The sequence below is a fragment of the Monodon monoceros genome, unplaced genomic scaffold (assembly GCF_005190385.1).
Source record: "Monodon monoceros isolate NGI ecotype Baffin Bay Population unplaced genomic scaffold, NGI_Narwhal_1 Super_Scaffold_9, whole genome shotgun sequence".
Taxonomy (NCBI): Eukaryota; Metazoa; Chordata; class Mammalia; order Artiodactyla; family Monodontidae; genus Monodon; species Monodon monoceros.
The window spans coordinates 39,299,012-39,326,050 of record NW_021703786.1 but is presented as its reverse complement, the minus strand read 5'-3'; the positions used below and the strand labels follow the sequence as shown (position 1 = coordinate 39,326,050).

The window sequence follows — 27,039 nt, the reverse complement described above, 5'->3', positions numbered from 1 at the left end:
CCGAGGGTCCCAATCTCTGGGCTCACAATAGGGGGGCGGATCTAAGCCCCGGGAGGTGGGTGCAGGGTGGTGAGCGAGGCTGAGGCTGGGGGCCCTTCAGCAGTCACAGGCTGGTTCCTCGGCACGTCGGGATTTTGGAGACGCGAATGCTCCTTTCCACTGAGAAAGTGCTAAAACAACAACTCTTAGACAAGTTGGTGTGGAGCACACATCAACATTTATTCAGTCGCCGTCAGAGGAGCCAGCATGGGACAAAAGCGTGTCAGTTCAGAAAGGATATGAAACCTGGGGGGGATTCTCGGGAAACAGATGCCTGTTACATAAGCGGCTTGTTTACTCGTGAGGATCCCAGCTTCCTTCCACACGGTCACGAACACATCATCTGTTCGTCGGTAGCGTCGTGTCAGAGGAAATCGGACAGGACGCCCAGGGCACCACGCGGTGCCCACTTTCTCCGTTCAGGACCCTACGGCAGCACCTTTGGCAGCTGCTCGGCTCTGCTGTCGTGCCGCAGAAAGTAGCCGGGGCCGGTATGATGCACCGGCTCAAACTCAAATTTCAGTTTGAGTTTCTTGTAACTTTCACGTGTCACAAAATAGCCTTTTTTTTTCCAATCCACTTAAAATGTAAGAACCATTCTTAATCTCTAGGCTGTGGACCGGACCTGGCCTGCAGGCCGTCGCGTGTGGCCCCGGCGCACAGAGGCACCGCGGAAGAGCCAGGCATCGAGGCGCACGCGGCGGCGGACACAGGTCACCAGGGATACGTGCTGCTCGCCCTGCTGGGGTCAGCTAGCACGGATGTGGACACTGTCCCCGGGTCAGCAGCACCTCCCCAGCGACGGTTCTGCTCTTAGACGTTTCATCAAATGGCTAGTAAACGCACGGAATGCAAAGTCTGTACAATTCTTAGTTTTGGAACATTTTGGGGAGCACATGTTTTTTCTGCTTCTTTGACAAACGAGGTACTTCTCACTCTTGCTGTGTGGCCTTGGGCAGGTCCCCTTGCCCTCCTGGGCCTCCATTTTCCATCCTTTGAAGATCAGAGTAGTACCTTCTCACACAATTCTTGTGGGGAAAATGCCCTTTGCACAGTGACGGGCACTTGAGGGCCTGAGGAAAACCTAAGCACAGGAGCTCACAGGGTCCCCGGGTGCCCACTTGACCCCGACCCCCAGAAGCCCAGCTCCCTTCTGATGGAAGCAGGGAGGTGAGTCCTATACCCACTTCCTCCAGGAAAACTGCCCCAAGGAGCCCCCCAGGCCCCTCCTGGGGCTGGTGAGACCAGCCTTTCCCTTGAGAGTGGGTGGGGCATCGGGCCCCAGAGGAGAGACAGAGGGACCCTGGGGGAAAGGCTGCCCTTGGTCTCCCTCTGACTTCTTCCCCCAGGGGCCTTCACGCTCTTGTGTTGAGGGCGGCCCTGGAGGGTCTTTCGTGGGCGAGAAGAGCCAGGCCTCCAGCCAACCAGGGTAGAGAAGGAAAAATCCCAAGTTTCTCTATGATTGGATTCAGGGTGAGTACCTGGAACGCACACAGGGAAGAGGGGTTTGGTGTGAGGCAGGGTCTAGGGAAGGCATATCCTCCTCTGTGAGATGTTTCCTAGGCCAGAATCTGACGGATAAATTTCAAGGAACTGTAATGTTTGACTTCAAATTTGGTCTTTTCTCCAGCTTTGTTTGTTATTCAAAACTGTTAAGCACCTGCTGTGCTGGAGATACAGCAGCGAGAGAGAGGCTTGGCTGCCCTCACGGGGTGTACACTTCAGACGACTGATAGACACACAGGTATGATGAATGCCGCAAGAGAGAGGTGGACGATGTTATTGCTCGTGGGGGGGCTTGTGGCGGGGGTGACGGGACCAAAGTCAGGAAAAAATGAGTGGCCGCTGACCAGGTTAATGAAGGAGGGGAGGACGTTCTAAGAGCGGGGGACTAGCATGTGCAAAGGCCCCGTGGCAGGGGGAGCCTGCAACAGCAAAGGCACCGAAGACACGGCAGTCATTCTCTGTCCCAGCACCGTTTGCTTTTTGCAGCCCAGTAACCAGTTTCTGAAATTACCCTGTTTCTATTTTTACTTGTTACTCTACTCACCTCACTAAAACGTCAGCTCTCTCAAGCCAGGAATTTGTCTTGTTCATAGTGTCCGTAGCTCCTAGGACAGTGCCTGGCAAAGAGCAGGTGCTCAACAAATGTTTGTGGAAAATGACAGTGACATTGATGATGGTGGTGGTGGTGATGATGGTCATGGTCATGGTCATGGTGGTGGTGGTGATGGTGGTGGTGGTGACGGTGGTGGTGGTGGTGATGATAGTGGTGACGTCCGCATTCCAGGCAGGCGCTGTGTGCAGTCCTGTGCCATTGCACTTCCAAGAATCTCACGTGTGTGAACTTGTGTGAACCTCGCAGCCACCTGTGAGAGACGGAAGTAACTTGCTGAATCTCACAGTGGTCGGTGCCTGTGTCAGGAGTCATCTCAGGCAGGCTCCCCCGAGCGCACGCCCTGCCGCACCGCCGCAAGATGCAGGTATAGCAACGACTCTGCTTGCGCTCAGAGACTCTTCTGCGCGTGTCTGTGCACGTGTGAGTGCGTCCATCCCATGATGGACACAGGCGCTCGGCAACAGCCCTGCCTGACCAAAGGTCGGCATGTGGGGACAAAGTGAGCGGCGAGGAAGGCTGGGGGAGGCCCTCTAGCAGCCGTAAGAAGGTTCGAAGCAGAGGGGGTGGCCTGATTGAACTGGTGGGTTGGAGAAAAGATGGAAGGCGGCATAAATGGCTGCAGGGACATCCACTGAAACATAGAGGAGGAAGTGCCTGCTTCGAAGAGGTAGGGAGCAGCGAAAACCCACAGGACTTGGAGAGGAATAGGATGTGGGTGGATCGGGTGGGGTCCTCCGTTGCTAGACATCGTGTATGAGCTCACGTTTGCTGTGTAACAAAACCACTCCAAAGACAATGGCTTAACACAGTGAACACATATTATTTCTCATAATTCTATGGTCCAGTTGGGTGGCTCTGCTCTGGCTCAGCGTGGCTGGTGCTCAGTGGCCTGAGGTGGCTCACCTGTGCTTGTAGGTTTGCTTGACGTTCTGCCGTCGACTGCCGGCCCAGCCCCGTTCAGAGGACAAGCCCCAGGCGCTCACCCCTTAGCCCTGTGGAGTCAGATCTCCCAGTGTCCCGTGGACCGAGTCCAGGTTCAAGGTGGGGAAGCACAGCAGCGACCTACCACGAAACCCTTTGCTCACCCGGGAGGGGGGGCATGGGAAGGAATCCCTGTGGCCATTTTTGCAGCCTGCCACGAATGGAAAGGACTCTGGCTGATTTAAGCAGAACGGAATTAGTGAAAAATGACTATTTGTAAAAAGAGTTTTGCGGCGGCCTGGGAACAAAATCAGAAATCAGGGCACAGGACGTGCAGGACGGGTGTCGCTGCACTGCTGTGACCCTGTGTCCGTGCTGCTCCGGGGGGTTGATCCTGCAGCAACCCTGCCTGGTGTCAGAGAGGAGAACACACACACAGACACAGACACACACGTACACACCCAAACACACACACACACACACACACACACACACACACACGACCACCTCGCTCCTCCTGGGTCACACGCAAGACCCCGTTTGCAAGGCAGACAGAGCTTGTGCACAGCCATTGCCTTTGCGTGGAGAGGAGAGGTCCAGGGTAAGGGTCTATGCAGACATGTGGGTGGTGGTGAAGGCTGTGGGGGGTGGCCGGGGCCTAGAAGGGAGACCGGGAAATCAGACGTGCGGAGGTCTAGGGGTGGCCCGAGCGGATGACCTCGGAGTGGGCGCACAGCGTTGCGTTTCATGCCAGTGGCCACCAGGGGGAGCGCCGAACAAACCAGGTCGTGGAAGACTTGTCAGTGGTCGACCAGCCTCTGTCCAGAGACCCCAGTGCTTGTGCCACGAGCCACAAGCAGCGGCCCTGGTGCCTGCCCTGCAGCAGCCCGGCCTCCAGGCTGGCCCCCACGTGGTCCGCAGCAGCCCGCATCCGGGGTGGCGTGGTCACCAGCACAGCACTCGTCCTCCTGTGGCCTCCCCTTCCCCATCTCACGCCCCTGAGCTCGCACTCCCCAGTGAGGTCCTGCCCAGGAGCCTTTATCTCGGCCCTGCCTTTTCGGGGCCCGAGGCCAAGACTGTGCTTCAGGCCCCTCCCCGCCCCTACACCGCAGATGGAGGGCCGAGGGCTGCTGGCACCAAGGAGCCTAGGGGAACTTTTATGTGTATCTTCTGACCGGGGGCCATCATGGATGGTGTCTGAGACCTGAGAACCCAGGTGGCCAAGAGGTCGCACCTAGCCAGCGGCTCTCAAACGCTTTGCGGTGTTTGTAGAGGATGTGAGGGGGGTGTTGAGAAGAGAGATGTGGGCTGGGGTCTTGGCCAGGCTGGTGTAAGGGGACCTTGGCAGAAAACTGGAGACACCGTCAGAGGCTAAGGGCAGGGGGAGGGCACAGCCGTCTGCCTGAGGGGTGGAGTCTCCTACATCCTGGGGGTGGAGGGGTCGGGGCCTCCCCCAAATCCACCCCTCGAGGGAAGGGGGGAACTCTGGACCCCGCTGTGTGGGAGGAACCCTCCCTCAGACCCGCAGGCAGGGAGGCTTCCCTACGCCTCGCCTGCCCCGCACTGAGAAGGGCTGACAACGTGCCGGTCTGTCTCCCAGGCCTGGCCCGGTGGAGCCCAGATGCACAGCTTCCCTGCCGTGGGACCCACTCCTCTCTCAGCGTCCCAGGAAATGACAGGACCTGCTCCCTGTGGAAGGCCCTTCTCCTTTTTATATTCGTAAGTACTTTGTGTTCATTGCAGAAACCTTTACAAAGGCAGATAAATGAAAGGAACAAACCTCACATCATCCCAGAGATTATATTAACATTTTAATTCATCTGCCCACATGATTTCCCTGTGCAAACAAAATCTTCTGTAAAAATCGAATTGTAGGGACTTTCCTGGCAGTCCAGTGGTTAAGACTCTGTGCTTCCACTGTTGGGGGCCTGCGTTTGATCCCTGGTCAGAGAACTAAGATCCCACGTGCATGCTGCAACTAGGAGTTTGTGTGCCGTGACTAAGAGAGTTCGCATGCCACAATGAAGGAACCCACATGCCACAACTAAGGAGCCGGTGAGCTGCAACTAAGGAGCCCACATGCCACAACTAAGACCCGGCACAACCAAATAAATAAATTAAAAAAAAAAAAAGTGCTTCCTACACCTACCCAGGGTAATACTTTAAAAAAAAGAATAGAATTATACAAAATATACTATTTTAAAACTTGTGTTCCTTATGTATGAACATACTATGAACATCGGCCCTTTTTACAGATTTGAAGCTATTTCTTGAATGGCTGCGCCTTCATCTGTTTAACCGGTCCTGACCTGTCGGGCCTGCGGGCTGCTCCAATCCTGTGCTGTTCACCAGTGATGCCCCAGTGAGGCTGCTCGTACCTAATGGTTCCCCCACTTCTTTGGTTTCATAGATAAATTGCTCTGCTGAAGCTGCGCCCGAATCCATTGCCTCTCTCCCGCTCTGTTCAAGCCCGTGGCTTCCAGGATTCAATCCTGTTTTCCCTTCTTTGGCTCTCAGTTTCACCCCACAGGGGAGCCCGTGTCTACGATGGGGCTCTGACCCAGCAACACTCCCATGACCACTGGGCGCTTAGCTTGGACGTTGCACAGACACCTCGAAAGCTACATTTTTCTTCTTTCGGGCAGAGAAAATACTCTGCAATATGATCGTGATAGATACAGCTCATGATACATCTGTCCAAACCCACAGAATATAGAAGACCAGGGGTGAGCCCCATGTAAACTCTGGGACCTGGGTGGGGGTGACCTGTCCGTGCAGCTTCATTAGTGGTAACAGATGTACCCTCTGGTGGGGTGTTGATGGTGGGGAAGCTGTGCATGCAGGGGGGCAGGGCGTGCACAGGAGCTCCCTGTGTCTCTCCCCCCAGTTTTGCTGTGCCTAAAACTGCTCTAAAAAGTAGTCTTAACTTTAAACAATGAAATAGGCATACAAAAATATACGAAAATACTTAACACCTGTGTTCCCTCCACCCAGCTTTAGAAATTACATACCTAGAAAGCCTTTGGTGCATTCTCCGCACCACCACCCCCCCCCCCAGCATCTGTTCCTCTCCCTGCCCCAAAGGTAACTGCTGTCCTGATTCGGCTTTGTCATCCTCCACCCATGTCTCAGCAAGTCTAGCCTTGCTCACTTAAAGCCGGAGCTGGTTCACACCTGGACAAGTGCTGGGGCCACTTCCCCTGACCCACTGCACAGGGCCTCCACCCAGCTCCCCCGAGAGTCTCTGCCGGCTCTGTCCCTGCGGGGTGGGGTCTCTGTGAGGGCGAGGGTCGCCTCTGCCCTTTGTCCACCGCGGCTCCCGCCCCAGTACCCGGGGCAGGGGGCTCAGTAGAGGGTGTCCATGCATCTGCTACGTTACTGGGTCCATGTGGATAGGATTTTTTTTTTTCTTTCAGTATTTAACTATATTTTCTGATTAAAATAGAAAAAAAAAAAAGGGGGGTGGAGGGTAAGGGCAACGGAAATGACACTGTGCTGATACAGAGACTTTAAATTCCAGTCAGAGTTAAGGTCCATGTTAAAGGTCAACTGATGGTTCCCAGGAAATAACAGGGAGTCTGGTTGAGACATACATGAGTTGAGTGTCATCATTAGCCACAGTCATGTAGGAAAACAGCTCTCAGCGAAATTGGAGTCCACGCTTGTCAGGCACGGGCAGGGAGAAGTCTGGAGAAATGGGTTCTCTCCATGACCCCGTGACAGAGAAGGCTCCCGGTTTGATGGGAAGAGTAGCTCTAGTTCCCAGATGGTGTCCACAGCTCAGAGCCGAGTCTAGCAGTGGAATTGAGCGGAGAACTTAGGGACACACACGACGTAAAATTCACCATCTTCATCATTTTTAAGTGCACAGTTCAGTGTCATTAAGTACATTCATATTGTGCATCCATCGCCACCATCATCTCCAGAACCTTCTCATCTTCCCAAACTGAAAACTGTCCTCATTAAACCCTCACTCTACACTCCTCCCCCAGCCCCTGGCACCCCCCCCCTCCCCGATCCCACCTTCTGTCTCTGTGGATTTGATGACTCCAGGGACCTCAAACAAGTGGAGCCATACAGTGCTCGTCCTTCTGTGACTGGCTGTTTCACTCAGCACAATGCCCTCCGCATTCGTCCTGTTGGAGCAGGTGTAAGAATTTCCTCCCCTCCCCCTTATTTTTAAAAATATTTACTTATTTATTTATTTTTGGCCGCGTTGGGTCTTTGTTGCTGCACGCGGGCTTTCTCTAGTTGCGGCGAGCGGAGGCTGCTCGTTGCGGAGCACGGGCTCTAGGCGCGTGGGCTTCAGTAGTTGTGGCACATGGGCTTAGTGGCTCCGCAGCATGTGGGATCTTCCCGGACCAGGGCTTGAACTCGTGTCCCCTGCATTGGCAGGCGGATTCTTAACCACTTCGCCACCAGGGAAGTACACCCCCTTTTTTTTAAAACATTTTTTAAAAATTTATTTATTTAGTTGCACCGGCTTACAGAAGGCGGGCTCCTTAGTTGCAGCTCTCAGGCTCCTTAGTTGCAGCTCACGGGCTCCTTAGTTGTGACATGAGGACTCTTAGTTGCGGCATGCATGCAGGATCTAGTTCCCTGACCAGGGATCGAACCTCGGGCCCCCTGCATTGGGAGCGCTGAGTCTTATCCGATAGACCACCAGGGCAGTCCCCAGGATTTCCTCCCTTTTTCAAGGCTGGGTGATGGTCTGCTGTAGTTAGCTGTGCAGATGGTTTTGACCGGGCCGTGTTCCCTGTAGCGGCTCCGTGGTCCCAAGAGTGGCTGCCGGCCCCTCCCCAGCATCACCAGTATGGACTCAGGGGAGACCGGCATGTGTGCCAGTGTGGGAATGGCCAGCTCTCCAGCCACGCCCCAGGGCCTGAAACGCCCCCTCCCCTTGGGCTCTGTCTGTCCTTCCTTGGGGCACTCTGGCCCTTGGCCCCGTGGAGACCTCGCTCCAGGTCAGGGAGAGAACTGCTTCCAGCATCTCTCTGCCATGGAGACGGGGAACGAGAAAGTGCAGCAATTTTAAGAGTCACGGAAGTCGTGCACCTGAAGGGGGCCTGTGGCCCTTTCCTTTCCCCCACAACAGTCCCCCAAAGGTGGAGTCCCCACCTCTCCAAGCCAACCGAGGGGGGCTCCGAGAGTCACCGAGAGAGATCGGGGTGCCTGCAGAAGGGACATCTCCTCACCCAGGGGGCTTGCTGAGCTACCCTCTGTGTCATCCGAGATGATGGAGCTGGAAAAGAGAGCCAGAGAGAGACAGCCAGGCAGAGGGGGCCCCATTTGCACAAGAGGATGTGTGATTTTCCTCCAGCTGACAGCACTCCCAAGGAGGCGCGCCCGTGGACCATCTCGCTGATACCAGGGGAGCTGCCAGCCAGGTGAAGGGACCCGAGGAAGGTGCCCTGGAGGGTGGGGCTGGAACTGAGGGTGCGGGGAAATCTCTCCTTTCCCGGGACCTGTGTGGTGGGCAGGAGCTGCGGGACCCCTGGGAGTCCCCAGAGGCCGTGGGGAGCGCCAGGTAAGCAGAAGGACGCTGCCCTGGTCCCTTCTCCTGTCAGCCCCCGCACCAGGGCCACGGAGCCTTGGGGGACGGAGCCAGGTGAGGCCTGGCTCTGTCACTTATCAGCTGTGTGACCTTAGGCCAGTTACTTAGCCTCTCTGTGCTTCCGTTTCCTATCTATAAAATGGGCATAATAATAGTTCCTACCTCTTTGAGACCTGTCCCCTTCCTGGGGCCACAGACTGGTGCTGAGCTGGCGGAGGCTGTGCACTGGGATCGAAGTGCTAACTTAGTCTGGATGGAGCTTTGGGCACGGGAAATTGACCAGGAAGTGATGGATCCGCTCGCAATGTTTTGAAGGGACAAAAAGATTTGAGGAGGCACAGCTGGAAGCAGGAATTGAAAACACATTAAAAAGCCATTTCAGGGGCTTCCCTGGCGGCAGAGCTTTCAGATGAGCAGGGAAAGGGAGGAACCGTGAGCATCAGAGAGGAGAGAGCGACGTGAAGAGTGGACACAAAGGTAATGGGAAGAATGCGATGGAAGGTCCCAGTCCTTCTAGTAAAACAGAGAGACTGTCAGAGGGCGTCTAAGACAAACCCTCCCTCTGTCATTTATGAGAAATGCATGTAAAGCCGCAGGCTAAAGAAGGGCTGGAGGGACTTAGGTGCTCAGACCGGTGCAAACAAAAATAAGGCAGGACCACCCAAATTAACATCAGATAAGGTGGCCTTTAAGATCACAACAGAGGAAGAAGAAAAGCAAAAATTATAAAGGGGATCAAACAGTCATAAACTTGTATGAACAAAGCAAAATGTGGTTAAACACACAGAGCAGAAGTATCAGAATTGCAAGGACAGCTGGATAATATACCCAGGAAAAGTCAGTACCTTTGATTCAATAGGTGGAGATTTTTACATCTATGAACAGAAATAATACATCTCATTCGTATGTCCCTGGAACGGCTACAGAAATTATCTATTTGACCACAAAGAAGACCTGAACCAATAGAGAAAAGCAGAGAAGGCGGCCATATTTTTATCATAATCTGAGAAAACTGGCAGTAAATAATAAAGGTGTGACGGGTATAATGTTAACTACTTTGATATTAGGAAACACACTTATAAAAAACGAGGCCATCAAGAGGGAAATTAAAAATTATTGGAAAGCGGTGAAAGTAAGAATGTTACATTCTCAAAACTCCAGGACACGGCAAAACCATATGTTCAGTGGGAAATAAAGACAAAGGCCATCAGTATTAAAATAGGAAAACAAAAGTCAAAGGACCTACTTACCCAGTTTAAGTACAAAAAGAAAGTAGGAAGATGGAATTGATGAAGAAGAACAGAAATGAATCAGAAACCTAGCTTCACGCTTCTCTGAGAAGATAAGTGCGGCCTGGTCTTCGCAAACACCCATGAGCAGAAGAACCCGAGCTCACCCTGACTTGCACTTTCTTTGTGAAAGAAAAATGAGATACAGAAACACACGAGGTTAAGATTCAGAAAGGAGACATAATGACAGAGTCAGGAGATTAAAGCATTTTAAGGAAACTATTCAACACTACAGCAAAAATTTGAAAACCTGGAGGAAATGGGGAAGCCCAAGGGTGTGAGCCTTCGAAGGGGGATCAAGGAATCGATGCCAGGTGAGGCCTGGCTCTGTCACTTATCAGCTGTGTGACCTTAGGCCAGTTACTTAGCCTCTCTGTGCTTCCGTTTCCTATCTATAAAATGGGCATAATAATAGTTCCTACCTCTTTGCAGTTGTGAGGATTAAATGAGCTCATGTAGGGGATGTCCGCATTATTGATAAAATAGTCTCTTGATGGGCTCAGAGTGAATAATAATACAAATCTTACAAGAATGTCCCGAGAATTAGATGAACCACATAGGACGGGAGAGAGAACCCTCCTCATTCAAACTAAAACAGAAGAGTTCTCGCTGGCTATGCTAAAACTCCTGTGTAGCAAAAGGTGCCATAAATCCAGTCCACGGACAAGTGAGAGATCAAGGACTCAGCAGCTGTAACACCAAGAGCTCTTAAACGTTGACAAGGAAAACACAGAAGAGAAGTGGGGCGAAGGCCTGTGGCCGGCACAGGTGTGACAATGCACCAGCCCACCCGCCGGGGTCAGGGAACAGCCGAGAAGCGGCAAGAACGCAGGGCACTGGCTGCCTGACTGGACCAGAGCCCGGACAGCCTGCTGGCCTCCAGGGACCGCCTTGCAGAAATCCATCGGGCAACACGCCCGAAATCAAAAATGCCAACATTCCTGGGATTCTGTTACAGAGAAATAAAAACACACGTAAGTTCAAGGAGGCTTATGGAGCATCGGTCAAAAGCTGGAAGCCAGGTGGCTTCCCCTCAACAGGGAGCATTCTGGTCCTGTGCACATCAAACGTCGTTGATATTAATACTAAACAGCTGCGAGGGGGGACAGAGTGGATCCCGCGGTCCGAGGCAGCGAGGGATCAGAACCCGTGTCTGATGAGCCCGTTTTAAAAGCAGCGACAGCCCCCAGTGTGTCATGTACATTGAACTTTATCGGATGTTATATAAGCATGGGGAAAAACGCAGGGGTGCACACTGGAATTTTACGGGGTGCTGACAGAGGGAGAGGCAAGCCAGTTATGTGTGAAAGGAAAGGGCGGCTCTAAAAACTAGCCATCGCATTGTGCAGGTTCACGGAATTATGTTTGTGTGATCACCATGCAGAAATAAAACGGAGAGATTTTCGCCCTTGTTAGAATAAATACCAGACTCGGTGTGCGATGGGGTGCACTCGTGTTTGTCAGGAATCGGGGTGCGGCTTCCCACGCTCGAGAAGCAGGAGTGCCAGGCGGCCCGGGCCTGCCCCCCAGCAGGCGGGGGCTCCGGGTGGGGTCGGACCAGGCGCCCAGCTCACCGTGACTTGCACTTTGCCGGGCCGCGCAGCCCAGCCCACTCCAGCCCCGGGCTGCCCTTTGTTCCAACTCAGCCCTGGCTTCCTGGGTGCTTCCTGGGAGCCTGCACAGGGGAAGGTCAGGGTCGGGTGACAGTGGGGGACCTTTGCAGCATCCCTGGGGGAGCTTGCCTCTTCCTCCCACTGACTTCCCGGGATGCACACCTGCAGCTTCTCTGACCCAAGTCTCTGCCCTCAGGGCAGATAGAGGGGGAAGGGACCCCCGGGGATCCTTCCTGCGTTTTCCCAGACATGCAGCCGGTACGCTCTCCTTGCTGCTTTCCGGGGAGAAGCTCTCTATACAGTATTTGAAATCCCAGTGTCCTCCAGTGGCTCAGTGCTGCACCCAAGAACCCAGGACGGCGGCGGGGGGGGGGACCCCGAGGTCAGAGCTGCTGGGCGAAGCCGAGTCCAGCCTGCCCCACCCACGCTGTCCGCCTCGCTCCAACCAGGCCCCAGCAGTCAGCCCTCTAGGCCAGTGAGCCCCAGCACTGTGCCTCATCCGGAAGTTTATACGGGAAGTTTACATGGCGGGATCTCAGTGGGGAGGCGACACCCATGGTGCCAGGAGGGGGGCATCCACCAGGCGACAGCAGGGGAGCCGGTGCCGGACTGGGAAAGCGGTGGGGACGACGGGAGGAGGAAGGGCAGCCCGCCTGGAGGCTGAAGGGCTCCCGAGGCAAAGACCTAGTGCCAGTATTACATTAGGAAGACGAGCAGGTTAGCTTAGGTCAGCGGTGCAGCTCACGGAAGCTTACCTCTTTCCGTGGATGACTTTGGAAGGAATTTCACTTTCCAAAGTCCTGTCACGCATGTCGCCTCCTCAGGGTCCCACACAACTGCTCGTGATTCTGGCGCCCGTATTTTAACTGATGGGGAAATGGGGCCCCGGGAAGGTAAGCGTCTTTCCCGGGCCTCACAGCTGGGGACCCCTGAGCTAGAACTCGTTTACCCTGCGTGCTGCCTCCAGATGAGATTTTAAAATAAAAATCTTACTTTTGAATTGTTTTGGATTTACAGAAAAATTGCCAAGACAGTGTGGAGAGTTCCTGGGTCATCTGCACGTTGATCCCCTATTGCCGATATCTTGTTTGTTGTAGCTAGTGCACCGATGCTGGTGTGTTATTAACCGAAGCCCATGCTCTCTCCGGGTTTCTTTGGTTTGTGCCGAATGTCCCTTTTCTGTCCCTGGATCCCATCCAGAGACCACCTTCCATTTACTGTCCCATCTCCTCAGGCTCCTCTGGGCTCAGACTTCCCTTGTTTTGGTGACCTTGATGGTTTTGAGGAGGGCTGTTCAGGTATTTTGTTGAACTTCCCTCAGTTTGGGCATGTCTGATGTTCATCTCATGGTTAGACTGGGGGTTTGGGTTTGGGGAAGCAGACCACAGAGTGGAAGCGCCGGTTTTTATCACGTCGTATCCAGGGGACATGGGGTCGCCATGACCTTGACCTTGAACACCCGCCGAGGTCGTGTTCATCAACTTCTTCTGTGTAGAGTTACTCCCCTGACCAGTCCACCCTGGCCTCTTTGGAAAGAAGTCACTACACACATCCCGCACGTAAGAAAAGAGGGTTACACTCCACCTCCTCCTGGGGGCGTGATCTACGTAAATGATTTTCAGTTCTCTGTAGGGGAGATTCCACATTTTCCTAATGCATTTTCCTATTTTCTCAGAGTGAGGGTACTGAATATGATATACATATTTTAATAGCTTCATTGAGATAAAATTCAACACCATGTTATTCATTTTGGTGTACAACTCAATGTTTTTTTAGTTTTTTGTGCAGACATCCCCACAACCTAATCATGAACACGTTTGTCCCCCTAAAAAAAACCCTGTACCCGTTAGCAGTCAGTCCTCGCCCTCTGCCCCCACCCCCTTTTCTCAGCCCCAGGCAGCCCCTAACCTACTTTCTGTCTCTCTAAATTTGCCTTTACTGGACGTTTCATATGAATGGAATCAGTCGTACACTATGTAGTCCTATGTGTCTGGAGCATAATGTCCACAAGACTCATCCGTGGTGAGGCATGTATCCAAACTTCATTTCTTTTTACGGTGTAATAATGCTCCGTTGTACAGATACACCACGTTTTGTTTATCCATTCATCAGTTAATGGACATTTAGGTGGTTTCCACTTTTTGGTTCCTATGAATCATGCTGCTGTGAGCATTCATGTACAACTGTTTGTGTGGACACAGGTCTTCCTTTCTCTTGGGTGTAGACCTAGGAGTGGAATTGCTGGGTCATATGGTAGCTCTGTGTTTAACTCTTTGAGGAACTGCCTGTTTTCCAAAGTGGCTGCACCATTTTACATCCCCACCAGCCGTGTAGGAGAGTTTCAATTTCTCCACCTCCTCGCCGACACTTCTTATTGTCTCTGCCTTTTTTTTTTTTTTTTTTTTTTTTTTTAATGGCCATGCCAGTGACTGGGAAGTGGTATCTCATTGTGGTTTTCGCTTTCATTTCCCTAATAACGAATGATGCCAAGCATCTTTTCATGTGTTTGTTGGCTGTTTGTATATCTTCTTTGGAAAAATGTCTGTTTGGATCCTTCACCCATTTTTAAATTGGGTTATTTGTCTAATATTGACAAACGATAAAAGTTGAGTTGTAATAGTTCTTTATATACTCTAAGTCCCTTATCAGATACATGATTTGCCAATATTTTCTCCCAGTTTGTGGGTTTTCTTTTCACTTTCTTGCTGGTATAATTTGTAACACAAATGCTTTGACATTTTTTTAAATTAATTAATTAATTTTTGGCTGTGTTGGGTCTTTGTTGCTGCACGTGGGCTTTCTCTAGTTGTGGCGAGCAGGGGCTGCTCTTCGTTGCAGTTCGAGGGCCTCTCGTTGTGGTGGCTCCTCTTATCGCGGAGCACAGGCTCTAGGTGCGCGGGCTTCGGTAGTTGTGGCTCGCGGGCTCTAGAGCGCAGGCTCAGTAGCTGTGGCGCATGGGCTTAGTTGCTCCGCGGCATGTGGGATCTTCCCGGACCAGGGCTCGAATCCGTGTCCCCTGCATTGGCAGGCGGATTCTTAACCACTGTGCCACCAGGGAAGCCCACGCTTTGATGTAGTCCAATTAGCTGTTTTTTTCTTTTGTCACTTGTGCTTTTGGTCTTGTTATCTAGGAAACCATTGCCTGACCCAAAGACATGAAGATTTACTCCTATGTTTTCTTGTAGAAGTTTTATAGTTTTAGCTCTTACATTTAGGTCTATGATCCATTTTGAGTTAATTTTTGTGTATGGTGTGAGGTAACGGTCCACGTTCATCTTTTTGCATGTGGATAGTCCGTCATCCCAGTGCCTTTTGTTGGAAAGACACTTCTTTTTCCTCACTGAATTGTCTTGGCAGCCTTGTCAAAAGTCAGTTGGCCACACGTGTAAGGGTTTGTTTCTGGACTCTCAGCTCTATTCCATTGATCTGCTTGTCTGTTTTATGCCAGTATCATGATCTCTTGTTATACTTTTGAAATTGAATCCTCCAGCTTTCTTCTTCTTTATCAAGATTTTTATGGCTCTTCTTGGTCCCTTGCATTTACACACGAATTTTAAGATCAGCTTTTCTACTCCTGAAAAAAAAAAAGCCAGCTGGGATTTTCACAGGAATTGCATTGAATCTGTAAATCAATTTGGAGAGTGCTGTCACCTTAACAGTATTATGTCTTTCAATCCACAAACTTGTGATTTCTTTCCATTTATTTAGATCTTTAATTTTTTTCGACGATGTGTTGCAATTTTCAGTGTGTAAGTCTTACACTTCTTTTGTTAAGTTTACATTTAAATTTACTTCTTCTTTCTGATGCTGTTGTAAATGGAATTGATCCTTCCAGTCGGCATCTTCCTCGCTGTTCTTCACAGCTGTTCCTCCCCGTCGTCCTTCCTCTTTCCATCCATTCACTTAGCCTGAGGAACCAGATCCCCAGGTTGGTTGGAACCGTCTGCGTAATGATAATCAGAACGTTCAGAAGGAGGGCAGGAGGGCACCCCCTTGGGGAATGGCCATGGACTACGTCACTTCCTGTTGGGGTTGCTTTGGCTGCATCTCCCTTCCGGGGAGACGGCTTGCATTTGGTGAGTGAGCCTGGGCTTTGGTGGGTTCAAGGGCTTCTTCTGCCACCTGTGAGCAGTGAGAGCCTGGACCAACGTTCTTACAAGTCTCTGGTCCCCCTTATATAAAATGGGGAGAATAACACCCTCCCTGTGGAATTGTCACCAGAGGCCCCACGCGTTCAGTCACGGCACAAGTGACTGCTGCCTGAGTGCTGGCCGTGATGACCACAGGCAGCCCCAGATGTGATGCGTCCCTGGAATAATGCCTCACGTCACACCTGCTGTTACCTGATGACTTCACGTTTGCCACTACAAACTTTTTATTCGTTCCTTAGAACAATTTCTCATAAGGTTTTATGCCATCACCCTAGTTCCTTGGCCACTTGAAACATGTGAACTGAATTCTGTGTCACAGGCCAATATAAAATCTCTCTCATAGTCACATCATTACCATCAATCTTCCCAGCTTTATATCGTTACAGAATATAATTTTATAAACCATATACATGTTTGTAACTTGTAGCAGATATCAACAATAAACAATACGATTTTCTTATAACAATTTCTTAAAGGAATAAAAACACAGATCAAAGGGAACTCCTCCCAGTAAACTGTTATCAGTAACTGGTGAGTCACTGGTTCTCCAACTTCACCTGGAGGCGTCAGAATCACCTGGAGGACTTGTTACACCACCAATGGCTGGGCCTCATCCCAGAGTTTCTGATTTTGTCGAGCAGGTGGAGCCTGGGAATATGCATCTCCAACAGGTTCAATTACAATTTTATTTTTTCTTTTAGTTTTTTAACTTTTTCTTCTTTATTGGAGTATAGTTGATTAACAATGTTGGGACTTCCTTGGTGGTCCAGTGGTTAAGACTCCGCGTTTCCAATGCAGGGGGAGCGGGTTCGATCCCTGGTTGGGGAAGTAAGATCTCACATGCCACGCAGCACGGCCCAAAAATAATAATAATAAAATAAAATCACACCGGAAAAGAATTGTTCATTAAAATAAAGTTTCCAAATATTAAAAAACAAACAAAAAAAACCCAACGTTGTGATAGTTTCAGGTGTACAGCAAAGTGATTCAGTCATATATATACATGTACCTATTCTTTTTCAAATTCTTTTCCCATTAGTTACGTTTTTAATAGCACCTTAATAACTGCGAAGACACACGACTTTGTTTCCTGCCTCTGTGCCCTTGCTTTTGCTGTTCCAAGCCTAAATACCTCCCATTCAGCTCAGACTCCGTTTCCCTCCCTCGGGACTCTCATCTGAGGCCCTGTAGCATCTTGTGCATATTCCAGCCACTATAGGGTTCGTATTATTTTGAAACTTTCTGTTTATTCCGTCATTCACTTATTGAGCACCTACTATGTGCCAGACAGTGTTCTGGGTGCTGAGGGTACGGCAGTGAACAAAGCAAATTCTAGTTGGAGGGTGGCAGGTGACAAAATAAGTGGACAAATAGCATCTCAGAGGGTGATACATGGTCTGGAGAAAAATAACGTGGAGGAAGAGGAGGAAGCTTGATGATGAGGGCTGTACGGGAGGGGCATTCCAGGGGGAGGGAGGGGGAAGGGAAGAGCACCTCTGCAGGGGCCTGTAGGGAAGCAAGGCTGGTGGGTGAGGGTGGCAGGAAGTGCCCAGTGGGAGGAAGCCCGGAGTCCAGGTAGCAGGGGCGGTGTGAGAAGTGGCCAGATGTGTCTTCCACACAGGCCTCCATCCCCACTGAGCAGACGCCCAGCAAACGTCTGTTATCCCAGAGTCCTCTCTGCCCAAGCATCTCTGGCTCCGTGGGTGACCGGCCTCACTGGGGAGGTTCCTGGCAGTCGGTACTGGTCCGTGGCCCCCTTCTCTGCTGTTCAACAAGTGGGCAGACCCACGTATTGGTGGGGCCTCGTGTAGAAAGCCCCGGCCTGCGATTCCCCAGGCTTAGAGATCTCACCTTGATGGGGCGTCCTCGGGTAGCTGCGTGCACGCTCACTGTGACAGTGCCTCCCCCGCCCTTATGTAACCAGGGAGGTCGGGAGGACAGCCGCTGGTAATTGCACTTGGAAAATCTGGAAGCAGTCAGGTCAGGTTGAATCAATCAGCAGCCCCATGCCCGAGGCAAACACAGGGGCTCCTTTGGAAGATTGGACCCGGCCCCGCCCAAGCCTCCACAGACACATTCTTGCATTTCTGAGCAGAACAAAAGCAGACAACCCCAGGCCTAATCCCCCAAACTGGGAGCAGAGGGCCGGATTACTACACCCCACGTTTGAAAACTGTTTTGTTCTTGTTATGCAAACTTCCTGGGCAGGGACTCCAAGGGCCCAGGGGGCGGGGAGAAGGGTCCTTAAATGCATCCTCTCTAGGCTGATGCCCATTCCTGGAGCTCCAGCCCCGGGACAGCCTGTGTCGAAGGTAACTCTCTTCCCCGTTCTCTTCTCCTAGAAATCTCTAGCTGCAGCCTGGCCAGGAGCGGGTCCACCTCTGTGGCTGGTCCTCCCCACACCCAGGAACATCTTCTGAGAATCTGCGGCTGGCTGCCCCAAGGGCCTGAAGCTCACGTCTGGCAGCTCTACCACCCCTGCCACAGGGAGGTAGAGGCCCCGGGGACCCTTGGAGCAGGGGGACCCAGGGGACGGTGGGTGAGAAGCCTTGATTCAGTAACCCAGAGGCAGCAGAGTCCTGTAGTTAAAGGCACGAGCGGCATGAGATAGAGACAGAAGCGGGTTCAAATCCTGACTTTGCTACTTGCTAACTGGGAGACCAAAGACAGAGCATTTATTGCACGTCTATTGGCCTCACTTTCCTCATCTGTAAAATGGACTCGTAACGGCTCCTTCTTGGTGGGCGCTCCTACAGAGCGAGGATTTTTGTGAGGATCAAAGGGGATGATGACACCTGGGAACAAAGTGGCACAGGTGAAGCAGGCGGGATGCAGGGGTGTGGGAAGAAGGATGCGTCCTGGGGGACTAATTCCAGCTGCTCCCACTGGGACATCAAGCGCAATGTTAGCTACTTCCCGGCGCCATTAATCTTTGTAATGACTGAGAAGCGACACTGCTATTAACGCTGCCCACAAAGGAAGCTCCTTCCCAGAGACCACATGGTTCTGAGTGCTGAGCTGGGGGCCGGCCCTCCCGGTCTCCCTCCCACCAGCTCTTCTGCCCTGAGCCGCCAGGCCTTGGTGGCCGATGGCCAGAGGCTGCTGCCCTGGTTTGCCCACACGAGGCTGGGGAGGGAAGCAGGACCTTCCTGCCGGGCTGTGTGGCTGGGGTCACGGGTGGCCTGGCCCATGGCAGGCTGGGCCGAGGGATCCCAGAGGGCTCCCTCCGATTTCCCGTCGGGCCGAGGGAGGGGGCCGTGGCACCCCAGGCTTGGGGCGCCCTGGATGCCAGCAGGGCCCTCCTGTCCATGCCGAAAGCCAGGGTGGGGGTCAGTGCTGCGGAGGGGGGAGGTGATGGGAGGAATCAGAAGCCACTTGCTGGAATTCAAGCAGGATTTCATACATATATACATATACACACATACATACATATACATCTATAAATGGCTATTTCCATTTGGCAAAGAATTTATATATACCATGTATGGTAATATATACACATATACCATGTGTATTATATATACCATATCTACATATATGTGTATCTACATATATGTAGATATGGTATTGAATTTTTTTGCCAAATGGAAATAGCCTTATTGTGGTTTTTTTCTGATGTCAGAGGTTACACCGTGTCTGAAAGTGGGTGGGAACCTCTTGGAGGACAGGAAGAATTGCGGGGGGAGAAGGGAGGAGGAACGTTTACTTTTCTCTGTGTCCCTTTTGTATCTTTTACATTTTCTACCATGTGCGTGTTACCTATTCAAAAAGGTAACAAACATTTTTAAGAAATGCAAGTTCACTGCAAAAAAAGTGAAGCCCTCCAGAAGATGAAAATGAGGATCACCTCTAATCCACCCCCAACCTCCCTCCCAGCCCCCCGCAGTCACCACGCGGGGGGGCGGGGGGGGGCGGGGGCCGCCCCTCTGGGCTCTCGCGTGAACAGGCACGAACACGCCTGGGGTATCTGTTGTTCTGGAACCTGTTTTGTTTCTTATCCCTCATGCCCGGGACACATCTGGTACAGAGAGCGCCCTTATAAAGGTGCTGAAACACTTGTCCATCTCTGTCCTAATTACCGCACGATCACCTGGCACGTGGGTGCAGCAGACGTCTTTGAAATTGTCTCCTGCTGATGGACACTTAGGATGTTTCCAGTATCTCTCTTTTATGTATAAGCCTGATGAACTTTCTTGTTCATGAATGTTTAGGAATGCGCTCATTTCTATGAGCTCCTGAACGTGGACCTACTACGTCACAGAAAAATAGATTTTAAAGGTTTTTGCTGGGCATAGCCAAATGCCTCCCAGCAGAGCCATCCCACTTCGCCAGCATGGTCTGCTGTACAGGCAGCTTTTTTGTGGAAATCTGAAGCTCTGTGAGTAGGTCTGTCTCACAGGCGTTACAGGCACACACGGGTTTAAACACCAAGCCTGGTTCTGTCTGGGAAGCCGCCAGTGCTTTTGAGAATGTCGGCTCAGCCAGAAGGGTGGTGTGAGAATCCTGATGCTGGGTTTTCTTTAATCAGCGTGGGTGTGGAGTCACGACCTGTGTCCTTTAATCTGATCTGGAGACTGCCCTGGTTGGGTGTGCAGAGCACTTGGAGTGATTGCCTGCGAGAGTCACCAACTCTACACGAAGGTAGAGGTGGGCATGGGCCCTGAGAGATGCCAGGAAGGGCCTGCCCCCAGCACCCTGCCAAGAACCCACCATCAGCAGCTGTAGACACCCTTAGGACCGCAGGTCACTGCTGCCTGGGGTCCTCACTGCGGGGGTCTGTCATCTGCTCAGGGAGGGAGTACGCCGATGGCCAGAAGAGTCCAAGACAACAGGGTTAGGGAGCTGAGAAGGCAAAAGGAGGCCATTTGTCGGTGCTCCCAGGGAGATCTTCCTCTTCCTATAAAATTACCAGTGAGGGTGGGTGCTGCCCTGGGGACCCCGGCTCCCAGTGGGCGGCCGGGGAGCGCGCGCCCTCCTCCCGGCTCCAAGGAGCTCTCTGTCCTCAGGAACCATGGACACAATCAGCGAGGTGGTGCAGCGGGCCAGAGCCGCCTTCAACGCGGGCAAGACGCGCCCGCTCCAGTGCCGCGTCCAGCAGCTGGAGGGGCTGCGGCGCCTGATCCGCGAGCGTGAGAAGGACCTCGTGGGCGCGCTGGCCGCCGACCTCCGCAAGGTGCGCCCCGACCAGCCACGGGCAGGAGAGGGCTGCGTGCGCCCAGGACGTGGGCTGCGCGCCGCGGGCCAAGCTCTGCGCCCGGCTCTTGACACTTAGCCCCCAAAACACTCCGGGCGCCTCAGTACCCTTTTACGGAGGGGAAAGCGCAGCCGCTCAGACGGGGCGTGCCGGCTTCTCCTTGCGTCCTGCGGCGCCCCAGGTCCCACGCGCCAGGTCCGTCATCCCCCCTCCCGGCTTCACGCCCTTCTCCACCCAGCCCAGCACACGAGGCCACCCCTTTCCGGCCTCTTCTTTCCTTCACCTCTCAGCCCCGTGCGGGCCGGGTTCTCCACACCAGGGAACAGCCCAGCCTGGCTTCGCGGAGGGCAGCCTGCTCTGCTGGGCGTCCTCCCTCCCTCCCTCCCCATCCTCTCCTACCCCTGGGCAAAATCAGACCCCTCCGAATACTCAGCCCCTCCCCCTTGCTGCCCCCAAGCCACTTGGGCCTGCTTCCACCCTTCCATCCGCCTGGCCTTGGAGGAGAGCAGAGGGGCTGTGGAGCCCGTCCCCCTACCGTTTCCTGGCCTTTTGCCACTGTATTTTTTTTTTTTTTTAACCTCTCAAGATTTCTCATCTTACAGCAAAAAACAAAGGCAAGAAAACCCAGTGCTGACCTCACGACTTCTGTCTTGCTCTGCACAGCCAAAGTTCACGGAAGAGCTGTGTATCCCACTTTGCACCCCTCTCTCGGAAGCTCCCCACACTGGCTTCCCCCGCTGGCTGAGGGTCTCCTGGATTTTCTCCTGACTCTCTTTGGTGGCCTCTTTCCTGAAGCCACTTCATCAGGGTGGTCTTCTTAGGGCTCCGTCCTGGCTTCAAGTCTCGTTTTCATCTCTAAGCCTTCCCGGACACCCCTCAGCTCAGTTGCCCCCGACTCACTGAGTGACCCTCAAATCACTACTCAGGTCTGAGGTGCCCGAGGGCATCTCATACTCGATGTGTCCAACCTGTCTGGGCTCCCAGCACTGGCAGAAAGGGGCCCTCACAGACCCCCCCGCTCAAAGGCTAACCCTCAGCTCTGCCCCCTTGTGTCTTCTTGCCTGGCCACTGCGCTGGGGAGCCCACGGTGAATGGCCCCCTTCGTGTGGGCAGCAGAACAAGCCAGGCTGTGTCCAATGGGCCCACCTGGAGCATGAGGTCCAGTCATGTTCCCATTTTGCAGACTGGGAGACTGAGGTCAGGAGGTTCACTTGGGGTCACAAAGCTGGGAAGCAGCGAGCCAAGGACCACCGCCAGCCCTGGGGCCTCTGCTCAGAGCCCCGGCTGCGTGGCCCTCACCCTGGGGCCAGCAAGCCTCACGGAGCCTTCTCGCTGTAGAACGAATGGACCGCCTACTACGAGGAGATCGTGTACGTCCTGGAGGAGATCGACTACGTGATCAAGAAGCTCCCTGAGTGGGCTGCGGACGAGCCCGTGGAGAAGACGCCCCAGACCCAGCAGGATGAGTCGTACATCCACTCAGAGCCCCTGGGTGTGGTTCTCATTATGGGCACCTGGAACTACCCCTTCAGCCTCACCATCCAGCCCATGGTGGGCGCCATTGCTGCAGGTACCGTGAGCGCCGTTCTGTGTCGGGGAGCCAGGAGGGATCCCTCTTCTCCACTGCGGAGGGGAGGGCCTGGGGCGGGGGGCGCAGGCCTGTGCGAAGAGGCAGCCTGGGGTCAGGGAGCCATAGGAGGGTCCGGCTCTCACAGGAGGCTGTGGGGACCAGGCTTCCCGGTGCCCAGGCCCAGCCAGGCTCAGATGTCCACACAGCCTCACCGCCCACCATGCGCCCTTGGTCCCTGGGAGGGCAGAGCAGGGGGGTGGCCCCAGCGTGGCCCTGATTCCGTGTGCTCTGCAGGGAACGCGGTGGTCGTCAAGCCGTCGGAGCTGAGTGAGAACACAGCGAGCCTGCTGGCCACCATCCTCCCCCAGTACCTGGACAAGGTGACAGGCTCTCCAGGGCACACGGAGAACTGGGGCGGGGCTGTGTCTTCAGGGGTTGAGAAATAGTGAATTCTTGCAGCCAGGGCCCAAGCCACGGGTGGGGTGAGGACAGCTGGCCACTCCCATTGGGGTGACTGGAGCCCCTGAGCCGAGAGAGGGGGTCCACTTGGTGGCGACTGCCCGGCCACGTGGGGAGGGGGCTGTGGTCCTTTCTGAGCCTCACCTCTATCCTCTCTCGGAAGGATCTGTACCCGGTGATCATTGGGGGTATCCCGGAAACCACGGAGGTGCTCAAGGAGAGATTTGACCACATCCTGTACACCGGGAGCACCGGGGTGGGCAGGATCGTCATGATGGCTGCGGCCAAGCATCTGACCCCCGTCACGCTGGGGCTGGGGGGCAAAAACCCCTGCTACGTGGACAAGGACTGTGACCTGGATGTCGCCTGCAGGTGAGGGGCTTGGCCTGGCTGCCCCCCAGCTCAGGCGGACGGCAGTTCACTCTGAGTGACACTGACGTGGCCCCTGCCCTCAGGGCGCCTGCGGTCCTGGCGGGAGCTGGGGCTGGAGGTACCATGCTCACAGAAGAGGTGCGGGAAAGGCTTCCCGCAGAGGAGGGGTCCAGGACAGCCCTGCCTGCCCTCGTGTCCCGCACACGTAGCCTTCTGGGGTGTGGGACCCTGAGCACAGTGACACCTGGCCGTGCAGGGCTCAAGGCTGTGAAAAGAGGGGGATAAAGGCCGCCCACGCCAGACACCCCCCGCCAGTCAGTGATGAGGTCACCGCAGGCCCTGTGAGCACGTCCAGGGTCGTGGGATCTAGAAGCCAGTGGGGTGCTGAGGGGCCCCCCTGGTGGACAGCTCACAGCAGAGCCCCTCGTGCCCTGACCCTGGGCTAACTGAGCCAGAGGCCTGTTCCTGGGGAGGCCCCCCGGGCTGGCGATATGTCATCTAACCTGGGGTTTTCACAGACGCATCGCCTGGGGGAAATTCATGAACAGCGGCCAGGTGTGCGTGGCCCCCGATTACATCCTGTGTGACCCCTCGATCCAGAACCAAGTCGTGGAGAAGCTCACAAAGTCCCTGAAGGTGAGTGTTGGCCCCGGGGGCGGGTGACAGGCTGCCAGGTGGTGACATGGACGTGGACTTGAGAGAAGACTGGCTCATTCTTTTCTGCTCATGAAAATAATCCACACTCACTGTCAATAATTTGGAAAAGATTAAAAAGCATAAAGAAGGGGGAAAAGCTCCACCCAGAATCCCACCACCTAAAGCCGGTCGCTGCTGACTTGGTGTGTTCCCTCCATCCTCCTTGCTGTAGACGCACGCGTCTGGTCCCAGTGTGATGTCCAGACGCTGTGCGTGTATTTCTTTCAAACAACACAGCTGTCTTGCAGCACTTCGTGTGCCAGGAAAGTCGGGGGGCGCCCAGGGTGCGGCAGCTCCGTAGTTCTCGGGGTCGCTGTGCCATCGACTGCTGCTCCACAGGGTGGTGCCCACGTGTGCTCCCAGGTTGGGGTCACCAGTGACCTCACAGCCTGTGGCCGTGATGAGGGTCCACATCCTCACCTGGAGGCTCTCCTCCACAGGAGTTCTACGGGGAGGATGCCAAGAAGTCCCGCGACTATGGGAGAATCATCAACTCCCTACACTTCCAGAGGGTGATGGGCCTGATGGAAGGCCAGAAGGTCGCCTACGGGGGCACCGGGGATGCGACCAGCCGGTACATAGGTGCGTGCGCTGCCCTTCAGGAGAGTACTGCCTGCCCGCCTGGGCTGCCAGGGGCCCCGCGAGCGGGCGGCGGGTGGGCACACACCCCTGAAGAGCAGACGCAGCCCCATGGTGTGTGTCCATCACTTTCACCAGTGGCTCCGGGTTGGCTCTGGGCCTCTCGGCGGGCAGGAGCTGGACACAGCCCCTGGGAGGCCCCTCTCCAGCCCAGAAGCCCCTCCCCTCAAGGCCTAGAGGAGGCTTCACCTCCTCTGCATCCCGGCAGCTTCAGCAGAGGCCACAGGAGCCCCAGGTGTGCCGAGCGGGAGGGGCCCGCAGTGCCTGGGCTGGAGGGTCAGCAGATGGGGCCCCACTTGGCCCCCAAGTTGCCAGGAGGTTGAAGAGCTCCAGCAGGGCTCACGTGGCTAGCGGGGCACAGGGCCCGCCCCCTGAAGTGTGGAGCCCGGGCTCCCCCCGCCCCCCGTATAGGTGAATCCAGGGTTCTCTCCGTGGTCCGCCGGGATGGAGCCTGGCAGGAGGAGGCCCCGTGCCTGCCCCGCCCCACTAAGCCTTGCCGGCCCTGTCTGTAAAGGGCTGGGTGACGCCTGGGCTGGGGTCTCTGCGCTGGCTGACGCCGGCTTCTTCCTTGCTCCAGCCCCCACCATCCTCGTGGACGTGGACCCCCAGTCCCCGGTGATGCAGGAGGAGGTCTTCGGGCCCATAATGCCCATCGTATGCGTGCGCGGCCTGGAGGAAGCCATCCAGTTCATCAACCAGCGCGAGAAGCCCCTGGCCCTCTATGTGTTCTCCCTAAACGACAAGGTGAGCCGGGGGACCCTCCTCCAGGGTCCTGGGGCCCTGGGCGCGCCGCTCCTGCAAACAGGATCCAGGGGTTCACAGACCTGGGAGCAAATCCCAGCCTCACTGTTCACCGCGAGCCGCTTAACCTTCCTGAGCCCCTTTCCTCTCAGCTCTGAAATCAGGACAGGGCGTGAATGAGATGATGGTGAGCCCCTCGGTGGCGCGCACGCCGTCCTGGGAACTGCTGCTCTTACCAGCTCCCCACAAAACTACGTGGGGAGAGTGGTGAAGCCAGCCTGGGGCTCGGGGCGGGGAGCGGCCCGGCGCTGGGGCTCTGCCTTCACCGGCTCCCGCGTCCTCGCGGCTCCCAGACGCGCCCGGGCAGCGGGGATGGGGAGGGGCTGGGCGTCCCGGGCCGCAGGCTGAGCCCCGGCGCTATCGTAGGGCATTAAGAAGCTGATCGCGGAGACTTCTAGTGGCGGGGTGACGGCCAACGACGTCATCGTCCACACGACCGTGCCCTCGCTGCCCTACGGGGGCGTGGGTGAGTCTGGCGCTGAGCTCACGGCCCACTGCCCCCCGCGGGTGTCCCCCCCCCCAACCCTTGGGCTGGGCCTCAGACTCCCACTGACCTCTCCCTCTGCTGGCACATCCATCAGCCACATTCAACCTTGAGACCCTAGAGGGTCCCTGAGGTCACCTGGGGCCTGAGAGAGGCCGCACGCGCCAGAGGCCGCAGAGCCACCTAGTGGCGGGGCTGGGATGAGGCTCTTCCTGGCCACTGTTCCTGGCGTGGATGCCTCGGCGGACACCCCAGGGATCGGGGTCCCCCAGGCCGCTCGGAGAAGGGGTGCAGGAGGGGCGTCGGGGTCTCGGGGCCACGCTGAGCCGGCTCCTCCCGCAGGGGGCAGCGGCATGGGGTCCTACCATGGCAAGAAGAGCTTCGAGACCTTCTCCCACCGCCGCTCTTGCCTGGTGAGGCCTCTGCTGAATGAGGAGGCCCTCAGAGCCAGATACCCCCCGAGCCCGGCCAAGGTGAGTGGCGGGGCGGCAGTGCGGGGAGCCGCTGGGCCCTGGGCAAGAGCCTCACCACGCCTCGTGTCCCCCACAGATGCCCCGTCACTGAGCTGCCCTGGCCTCGCTGTGCTGCGCCCTTGGACGGCTGCTCCTGGCACCCCTCTTGCTCCGAGGGCATCCTCGCCTCCCTCTCTAGAGTAGAGACCAATAAAGTTTCCCAGCAGCCCAGGAATGTGCGTGCGTGTGTGTCTCTGCAGCCCTGCCCCCCACCCTCTCTGGTTCCCCCCATTCCCCTCCACCCCCCAGAGCCTCACTTTAGCCCCAGGGTCCCTGGACTTGGGGACGTCAGCTCCATTTCAGGTGTGTCCAGTGGAGGGGTGACCGTGGAGGCCAAGATGGGGGTCCCTGGTGAGACCCGCGGTGGGTGGTCAACATGACCCCCTGGGTGACTCCAGAGTGATGGTCCTGGGGCCGGAGGATGGGTAGCCGGGGTCAGCCCCAGGACCCTCAGTGCCGGCAGCATCTGGGCCCCGGGGGTGCCTGAGGGGCCAGGACAGGGTCCAGCGACAACCATGGGAAGCAGGGCGCGGGCCAGAGCAGGAGCCCGGAATCAGGCCAGGGGGAGAGTGGGGCAGCTGGGGAAGACTGGCCGAGGCTGGCCGCTGGCTGCTACCTGTGCCTCG

General features: G+C 55.0%; 1 protein-coding gene across 6 annotated transcripts; it reads left to right on the top strand.

Annotated features, from left to right (window-relative positions):
• ALDH3A1 (aldehyde dehydrogenase 3 family member A1) lies at positions 1 to 26,586 on the top strand. Of its 6 annotated transcripts, XM_029213222.1 has the most exons (18): positions 1 to 1,512; positions 1,670 to 1,783; positions 2,330 to 2,522; positions 3,074 to 3,199; positions 4,680 to 4,798; positions 5,335 to 5,441; positions 18,029 to 18,177; positions 20,215 to 20,327; positions 20,693 to 20,859; positions 22,219 to 22,450; positions 22,745 to 22,830; positions 23,073 to 23,281; positions 23,800 to 23,917; positions 24,418 to 24,559; positions 25,194 to 25,360; positions 25,784 to 25,883; positions 26,244 to 26,374; positions 26,451 to 26,586. In XM_029213222.1, exons 9-18 carry the CDS (start codon positions 20,698 to 20,700, stop codon positions 26,463 to 26,465), a joined length of 1,362 nt encoding a protein of 453 aa, XP_029069055.1. In that variant the 5' UTR covers positions 1 to 1,512; positions 1,670 to 1,783; positions 2,330 to 2,522; positions 3,074 to 3,199; positions 4,680 to 4,798; positions 5,335 to 5,441; positions 18,029 to 18,177; positions 20,215 to 20,327; positions 20,693 to 20,697; the 3' UTR covers positions 26,466 to 26,586. The 6 variants fall into 6 exon arrangements, 5 of the variants coding, with proteins under 5 accessions (XP_029069055.1, XP_029069056.1, XP_029069057.1 ...); XM_029213223.1 differs by lacking the exon at positions 1 to 1,512 and having other exon boundaries at positions 1,665 to 1,783; XM_029213224.1 differs by lacking the exons at positions 1 to 1,512; positions 1,670 to 1,783; positions 2,330 to 2,522; positions 3,074 to 3,199 and having other exon boundaries at positions 4,455 to 4,798.
• Positions 26,587 to 27,039: the final 453 nt, after the last annotated feature.